Genomic DNA, 9,624 nt, shown 5'->3' with positions numbered 1-9,624 from the left:
TGAGGCTCTCCAGACATGATGGAAGTTTTAGCTTTCCAACAGCTGGAGAACCACTTCAACCGAGGTGATCGGTGGGGGTCTCAGCAGTAGGACCCCCACAAAAAAAATGGCCCGGAGGGGGGGGCAGGGGGATGGGTAGGGAGCCCCGAGGTAGTTTTTTGCATCAGGGCCCTGTGGTTTCTAGCTACACCTATGGGGGCAACTATTAACAGAGGGGCCTACCCAAACTATATGGAGCCCCCTAAATAGTTTGGGTAGGCCCCTCTGTTAATAGTTGCTTTTATATAGTTTGGGTAAAAGGAGTAGTCTGTTAAAGGAGTATTCTGGTGAAAAATAACTTATGCCCTATCCAAGGATAGGGGATAGGTTATAGATCGCAGGGGGGTGTAAGTGCTGGGACCCCCCCCCCCCTTGTGGGGTCCCGTCAGTTTGCTGGAAGTTGACATCTGTACCCCATAGGAAGTCGCGGCCGGTACACCCCCTCCATGTAACTCCATTTAGAATATGGAGGGGTGTGTCGGCCGGTGCTCCGTGTGGGGTACGGCATGCCCCCCTTCCAGCCGGCTGCCAGGACCCCGTGCAGGAGATAGCGGGGGGGGGGGGGGCCCAATGCTCGGACATCCATGATCTATAACTTATCCGCCTAAGTTATTTTTTACGTGACAACCCCTTTAATACCACAATGTTATACAACACAGCACTCTGCTCTAATCTAATTAGAAATATATAATTAGACAATAAAATAACATTGGGGAAATTCCTGATGGCAGTCCTGAGTAAAATATTAAGTCACAGATACGAAGGGGACAGTTTGTAGATAGCTTGAATAGATCTTTCCACATTGTACTTGAGCTTAGCCAAAGAGGTCTTCTGGGGGGGGAGGGGGTGCAATCTTCTAATCTTTCGAGTTTTACCTGTATAATAGATGAGCCCCCTTTCTTCTTTGTGTTTGGTAACTTGGTACCTTCCCCCTCTTGTCTTGGAAGGTGTGCGAGATGTACCATTTCTGCTCTTCGAACAACCCCTTTAAGAACTTCACTTTCAAATTATACAAATATAATACCATACCACATTTTAAATATGCTAGAAAAGCCCTCAACAGGCTGCAAATTTCCTTATATTGTTAGTGATACTGGCTTTATCATGCACCTTTCCTGTTGTGCAGGTAATCTCATGTCATTGGATGCACTTTTCTAAAATATAGCTAGCGTTATAATGCATAACCCAGCTATTGTGTTTGGTTATGAAGAAGACATAAAGCTTTTCATATATAATTATATATAAAAATATTACGAATTGGTTTAACACCAGTGTGGTTAAAAAAAAAATCCTTAATTATAGTCAAGAAAACAAATATATATATATATATATATATATATATATATATATATATATATTTTTTTTTTTTTTTTTACATTTTGAAGTGTCCTAAAACTTCTGTTTCCATTTTACATACTTTCAGATAATCTACCATATGCTATGAAACAGATGCCAACAAGCATTATGGGAATAAACCAAACGACTTTTGACTACTTCCAAATACTTGGATTATCTGATGACCCCACTATCAAACCTCTCCTTTTTTGTGTACTCCTTCTTATCTATATTATGGCTTTGCTGGGGAACCTGACGATTATTTTGGTGTCTCAGTTGGAGCAACGTTTACATACTCCTATGTATTTCTTCTTAACAAATTTGTCCTTCCTGGATATTTGCTATACTTCTACTACCATGCCCAAAATGTTACAAGCCCTGGTAGTGGAGAAGAAAACCATTTCATTTGTTGGTTGTGGAATTCAGTTATATTTCTTTTTTGCATGTGTTGGCACAGAGTGTGTTCTGCTTGGAATTATGTCGTATGATCGTTTTGTAGCTATATGTAATCCTCTACAATATTCTGTTGTAATGAACCATAAAGTGACCTATAACCTGGCCGGTGTTTCTTGGTCCAGTGGTCTCTTAAATTCTATAGTCCACACTGTAGTCACATTCGACTTGAATTTTTGTGATTCTAACCAGATTAACTATTTCTTTTGTGACATCCCTCCACTCCTATCACTGGCCTGTGATGATACATTTCTAAATGAACTTCTGTTGCAGTCTATTGGTGTTTTCATAGCTTGGACTCCATTCTTGGGTATTATTGTATCATATATATGTATTATTGTGGCTATAATGAAAATCAGATCATCCAAGGGAAGACAAAAAGCTTTTTCTACTTGTCTATCCCATATAATCGTTGTTATTTTGTACTATGGTAGCTCTATTTCGAATTATGTGAGACCAACTTCTACCCACTCTTTGGACAAGGACAGGGTCATCTCAGTGATATATAGTGTTGTGACACCAATGTTAAATCCAATAATATACACTTTGAAAAACCAAGATGTTAAAGAAGCTTTATTTAAGTACATTCTCTACATAAAAAAAAATAAACTACTAAAGAAATTATAGAGTTTTGATGCTTCAGAGTTGATGTGAAAGCAGTACACACAGAAAATACAATTGGCTCCTCAGTTCTTGGAAAGTACTACTTCCAAAAACATCTCATGTTAATAAGAAGATGTTGTTAATCTAAGAACTGGAGTATTCATAACTACACTGTGTAGAAGTCAACTATAGTCACTGACAACAGGCCTAAGGGACATAGGACCAAATCCAAAATCAAAAGCACATGACTTACAATTTAGTCAGATTATGTGTCCTTAAAATATTCATCAACTAATCAAATGGTTTAGGACAATTAAAACATCTTCAGACCTTTATATTTTTTTCTTTTTTCCCTTTTCATTATTAATGTTGAGTGCAAATATTTGCAATTCGAATATTTATCGCGAATTTCGCATATTTGCGAATATGGCGAATATAGTGCTATATATTTGCAATTACGAATATTCGTAATTTTTTTCCCCACAGAACAGAACACTTAACAGTGATTTCAACCTTCCCTTCTTCCAGCTGCTTGTGGTCTAAAGAAGGCTCCTATACTATTTACTGTATTAGAATGGAGAGCAAACATTTGCAAATATGAGAATATGCGAATATGAGAATATTTGCGAATATGAGAATATTTGCAAATATCCTCATATTAGCAAATATCGTCACTAAAATTAGATAGGTAGATAGATAATGACGATATTCATGAAAGTGACATGACAATATTCAAAATGAAAAATGTCATAGACCCATTATCACTTCTGTATAGTCCAAGAATATTAGGAGATAGATATTTGTCCATATATTTGCGAAATATCGCAAATTCTAATATGGCATATGCTGCTCATGTATCATTATTTATTTTGTATGTAATGTTGTAATGTTTTCTTTAATTGTTATTATGTTGTTTATGTAGTAGTAAAATAAGATTGCTTTCTTTTGTGCCTGTTGAGGGACCTGCTTACAAAAAGGATGAAGGAGAACGACCTGTACTGGGTGTCCACGCTACTAGACCCCCGGTATAAACATAAAGTGCCTTACATGTTACCGCATTACAGCAAGGCGGAAAGGATTAAGCAGGTCCAAAATAAATTAAGAAGTATGCTGTACACAGCGTATAAGGGTCATGTCACAGCACAACAGGGATCTAACAGGGGAAGAGGTGAAAGTAATCCTCCTCCTCCTCCCACGAACACGCCGGCAAGGACAGGAAGCTGTACAGACATGCTGTTGATGGAGGACATGCGGAGCTTTTTAAGTCCTACGCATCGCCACAGCCCTTCGGGGTCCACCATCAGAGAACGACTTGACCGACAGGTAGCAGACTACCTGGCCTTAACCGCAGATATCGACATTCTGAGGAGCAATGAACCCCTTGACTACTGGGTGTGCCGGCTTGACCTGTGGCCTGAGCTATCCCAATTTGTGCTCGAACTTCTGGCCTGTCCAGCTTCAAGTGTCCTGTCAGAAAGGACCTTCAGTTTAGCAGGAGGTATTGTCACTGAGAAGAGGAGTCGCCTTGGTCAAAAAAGTCTGGATTACCTCACCTATCTTAAGATGAATGAGGGATGGATCCCGAAGGGACTGACACTGGGCAATACATTTGACTGAACAAGGCCTGATCAGATGAGCTGCCTTGGCCCAAAAATGGTCCACATGCTGCTATATTTGAACTCTGAATGCCGGATGACTTGCGTGACTTATCCGCCACCAACTAGGGTTCAAGCCGCCATGTTTTAGGGCACTTTCTGCCCGGCAAAACAAACAGAAAATTTTCAGGCCGCTGCTACAGCAGCGGCTGTGACAATACCAGATTTTCCAGCCAGGTGTACATGCCTTATTTTTCTGGCCTCTGCTGCTGCACTTGTTATGGTGCTGCAATTTTTCTGGCCGCTGCCACAACTGCGGCTGCAACAATACCCAATTTTTCATCCATGTGTACAAGCCTAATTTTTCTGGCCTCTGCTGCTGCACTTTATGGTGCTGCAATTTTTATGGCTGCTGCTGCAGATGCGGCTGCGAAAATACCAAATTTTTCATCCATTTGTACATGCCTAATTTTTCTAGCCTCTGCTGCTGCACTTGTTATGGTGCTGCAATTTTCTGGCCGCTACTACAGAAGCAGCTGCAACAATACCAAATTTTTCGGGCATGTGTACATGCCTAATTTTTCTGGTACTCTCTGCTGACATCTCTGTCCATTTTAGCAACAATGGATATTAGATGTATGCTAAGGGTAGCATGGTGGCTCAGAGGTTAGCACTGCTGCCTTGCAGCGCTGGGGCCTTGGGTTCAAATCCCACTATGTGCTGCCTAAGGGTGGGTTCACACTACGTTTTGTCCCATACGGGAGCGCATACGGCAGGAGGGAGCTAAAAGCTCGCGCTCCCGTATGTAACCGTATGCGCTCCCGTATGCCATTCACTTCAATGAGCCGACCGGAGTGAAACGTTCGGTCCGGTCGGCTCATTTTTGCGCCGTATGCGCTTTTACAACCGGACCTAAAACCGTGGTTGACCACGGTTTTAGGTCCGGTTGAAAAAGCGCATACGGCGCAAAAATGAGCCGACCGGACCGAACGTTTCACTCCGGTCGGCTCATTGAAGTGAATGGCATACGGGAGCGCATACGGTCACATACGGGAGCGCGAGGTTTTAGCTCCCTCCTGCCGTATGTGCTCCCGTATGGGACAAAACGTAGTGTGAACCCAGCCTAATATGGGGGAATCTTATGGGCTGACTAAGGCTGGGTTCACACTACGTTTTTGCCATACTGTTTTCAATCCGTTTTTCTAAAGAAAACCGTATGGCAAAAAAACGGATGGAACAGTATGGAAAAAAGTAAACCGTATGCGTTTTTAAACAGTATACTGTTTTTAAAAGTGCATACAGTTCCGTCAGTTTTTATTTAAAAAAAACCCATACGTTTTTGAAAATTTTGTCCATTTTTAATGGGAGGGGTCTTGGGTGGGGACTTTAGGATTCAAATGCGCATGTGCAAAGTAAAAACGTATACGTTTTTCCCGTATGGAACCGTATACATGTGCGTTTCCCATTGACGTCCATGTTAAAAAAAACGTATGCGGTTGCAGTACGGTTTTTAAACCGGTGACAAAATTGTGGTCAACCACGGTTTTGACTCCGGTTTAAAAAACGTACTTCAACCGCATACGTTTTTTTTAAACATGGACGTCAATAGGAAACGCACATGTATACGGTTCCATACGGGAAAACGTATACGTTTTTACTTTGCACATGCGCATTTGCATCCTAAAGTCCCCACCCAAGACCCCTCCCATTAAAAATGGACATTTTCAAAAACGTATGGGTTTTTTTAAAATAAAAACTGACGGAACTGTATGCACTTTTAAAAACAGTATACTGTTTAAAAACGCATACGGTTTACTTTTTTCCATACTGTTCCATCCGTTTTTTTGCCATACGGTTTTCTTTAGAAAAACGGATTGAAAACAGTATGGCAAAAACGTAGTGTGAACCCAGCCTAACATGGGGGAATCTAACTATGTGCTGCCTAAAGGGAGGCTCTAATTATGTGCTGCCTAATATGGGGGAATCTATGTGCTGTCTAAAGGGGGGAATCTAACTATGTGATGCCTAAAGGGGGCTAAAGCACATTATTCCAAACCATTTAGGAATAATAGGTGATTTATGCCCTTTATGGATTAAAAACAAACTCTGCATCAACTATGTAATTTTCCATGGGCGTTTTGCCATGGATCCCACTCCGGCACGCCACAGTCAAGGTGTTACTCCCCTTGAAACAACTTTTAAATCACTATTTTGGCCATAAAGAGTCCCTGTGGGTTTTAAAATTCGCCTGCCCATTGAAGTCAATGGCGGTTCGCCGTTTTGCGAACATTTGCGGAAGTTCGCGTTCGCAGACCGAAAATTTTATGTTCGCGACATCACTATTCATAACCACCTTCTTGCACAAACCACTAGAACAGACAAAAGTACATACAGTATTATAAAGTCTACACATATGTCATATGGTGCAATAAGTGCTATACAAAAATTATGTACAAGAAACAAAGTTGCCTTAATTTCCCATATATCAAATTTAAAATGTAAAACTTTATTCATGGAACACACACGGGTAAAACACAAGAAAGTTGTCCAGAGTAGGAGCAAATCCCCCTTAAAAACCTATCCTGCTTTGGACAGTTCCTAAAACGGAAAGATGTGTCAGCAGAGAGCACTGTGGCCAGGCAGAAAGGAAATTCAAAAAGAAAAGAACTTCCTGTGAATATAACAGCATCTGATTTTTAATAGGAGTAAATTACAAATCTGTAAAACTTTCTGGCACCAGGTCATTTAAAAAAAAATAATGTTTTCCAGTGGAGTACCCCTTTAAATCAACCCTAACTCACCCCCTTATGGTCAGCCTATATAATCGTCAGCCATCTTGGGGCCAGTCACTTCAGCATTTTATTGCAGAGAGAGAGGAGGACAGAAAAGCATTTTTACAGCAGCGATTCCCCTCAAGCCCAAATCCAGCCTAGAAGCACGTATAAAGAAGGGAGAGAGATTGAGAGAGAAAGTACAATTTTGGGTGTACTACACATCGACTGTGCTGTGCTGTGCTGCAGCACTGGTGTGTACAACAACTGAAAAGCTAATATTAGCCCAACAGTTGGGGTGAGTAGAGCACTAAAAGCCATAATCACCTGCTATTAGTGCCTAATACAGGTTGCGGAGCGTATTGCCCAGGGCCGGATCATCATTGGCGCTCATGAAGCGCCTGCTCTGGGCCCTGGGCCTGCAGGCGGCCCCCAGGGACATCATCAGGGCAGTACAGGCAGTACTGCCGTCAGGGGCCCGGATCAGGTAGGTGCACTGTGTACTGGGGGCCCGGCTGCTGCCGACTGTCACTCTCCTCCCACATTGCATGTTAGTAAAAAAGAACAAGCCCCTTGCAAAGCAGTAGGGCTTGTTCTTTTTACGGAGCTAAAATCATGGGGGCCCATCCCCTCCTCCTGCCTGGACTTTGCAGGGCTCCCAGGCTCAGCAGTATCCCACACATGTGCAAAAAGATGTACGGGCCTCTCTCTTGAGCCCCTCCCCCACTGTTCAGTAATTTCCCTGGCCTCCTGCTGTACACAGCTCGGCAGTTGGGGAATAGGAGGAGGGGGAGGCTGCAGGCTGCACAGTGCTACAGCTGGGAGCAGAAGTCAGGCTGGGGGCTACACAAAATGTGGAGCCCCTGGAGCTGTTCAATCTTGCCTAAAAAGTAAGTGTGCTTTTGTGTATGTGTGGATATGTCCTGGGCCTGATTGTGGATATGTCCTGGGCCTGATTGTGGATATGTCCTGGGCCTGATTGTGTATATGTCCTGTGTCTGATTGTGTATATGTCCTGTGTCTGATTGTGTATATGTCCTGTGCCTGAATGTTTATATGTCCTGTGCCTGATTGTGTATATATGTTAATATTATGAATGTATATATGCAATGTGCAGGTGTTTTGCATCTGTGCAATGTGTGTGTATTCACAGTGTGGGGCACTATATGGGTATTTGGGGGCTCTCTTCAGGAGACTGGGAAAGCTGGGTGACAGGTAGTGCACAGTGCAGGGCTCACACTACTTCCTCAGCTTTATGTACTCTTTGTCACCCAGCTTTCCCAGTCTCTTAAAGGGAATATCAGTCTGGTGAAGCAGCCACATTGGAGAGGAGACATGGAGTGAAGTAAAAATGTCCCACTAGTACTTCCCCAGCTTTATAAGACTCCTGAATGGCAGAATACTAGTATGACATCTGGTACTTCATGTTTCCAATATGGCTGCTTCACCAGACATATACATATATCTATTTACATGCTAAAATCTGGCCATATTTTGACTTGTAATGCTGCACGTATTTTGGGAGAGATTGATCAAGACTTGTACAAAGTAAAGGTTGACCATTTGCCCATAGCAACCAATCAGATCACTTTCATTTTTGAAAAGGCCTCTGAAAGATAAAAGAAGCCATCTGATTGGTTGCTATGGACAACTGCTCTACTTTTCCTCAGCACTGAATCTCCCCCCCTTGTGCTGTAAATGGCCTAAGATATCACCCAAATTCAAAGGTTTTTTGTACTATTGCTTTTGGTAAGGGGGGGAGGGGTTGGCCAGACACTATGGCGGTATGGAGCCCTGAAATTCCTGATGGCAGCCCTGGGGACTCCAGTCACATTCGGGACATCCCTGTGTCCTGAAACATCTTTTCAGGACACAAGAATGCCCGGCTACCGGGAGGTAGCGCACGTCACTGATGTCCCGTGCGTGCACCCATAGAAGAGCGGGGCGGAACATCGAGGAGGACGCGCGCATGGTAAGTCACCACTCACCAGTGGCACGTCATCTCCAGTGTTCCGACCACCACTCTTCTCCGGTCCCGGGACCTACTGCTATGGCCCATAGGCCATAGCAGTAGATTGTGACGCCAGACTGGAGAACCGGTGGGGCAATAAACAGGCATACAGTTTCCAGCCATACACTGTATATAGCTGAAGGCTGTATATCTGTGGGGGAACTGTACTGCACCTAATGTGGGGAACTACACTGCACCTAATGTGGGGGAACTCTACTGCACCTAATGTGGAGGGACTGTACTGCACCTAATGTGGGGGAACTGTACTGCACCTAATGGGGGGAACTGTACTGCACCTAATGGGGGGAACTGTACTGCACCTAATGGGGGGAACTGTACTGCACCTAATGGGGGGGAACTGTACTGCACCTAATGGGGGGAACTTTACTGCACCTAATGGGGGGGAACTGTACTGCACCTAATGGGGGGGAACTGTACTGCACCTAATGGGGGGGGGGAATTGTACTGCACCTAATGGGGGGGGGGGAACTGTACTGCACCCCTAAGGGGGGAGAACTGTACTGCACCCCTAAGGGGGGAGACTGTACTGCACCCCTAATGGGGGGAACTGTACCTCACCCCTAATGGGGGGAACTGTGCTGCACCCCTGATGTGGGGGACTGTACTGCAACCCTAATGTGGGGGAACTGTACTGCACCCCTAATGTGGCGGAACTGTACTGCACCCCTAATGTGGGGGAACTGTACTGCACCTCTAATGTGGGGGAACTGTACTGCACCCCTAATGTGGGGGAACTGTACTGCACCCCTAATGTGCGGGGACTTATACTGCACCTAATGTGGGGAACTATACTGCA

General features: G+C 43.7%; 1 protein-coding gene across 1 annotated transcript; it reads left to right on the top strand.

Moving 5' to 3' along the window:
* The first annotated feature begins 1,503 nt into the window (after positions 1-1,503).
* On the top strand, positions 1,504-2,454 carry LOC130369314 (olfactory receptor 5V1-like). The gene has a single exon (XM_056574453.1). It carries the CDS (start codon positions 1,504-1,506, stop codon positions 2,452-2,454), a length of 951 nt encoding a protein of 316 aa, XP_056430428.1.
* Positions 2,455-9,624: the final 7,170 nt, after the last annotated feature.

Source organism: Hyla sarda, chromosome 1, assembly GCF_029499605.1.
Source record: "Hyla sarda isolate aHylSar1 chromosome 1, aHylSar1.hap1, whole genome shotgun sequence".
NCBI classification, from domain to species: Eukaryota; Metazoa; Chordata; class Amphibia; order Anura; family Hylidae; genus Hyla; species Hyla sarda.
The sequence above is the reverse complement of the archived record's forward strand: the minus strand, read 5'-3'. Positions and strand labels throughout refer to the sequence as shown.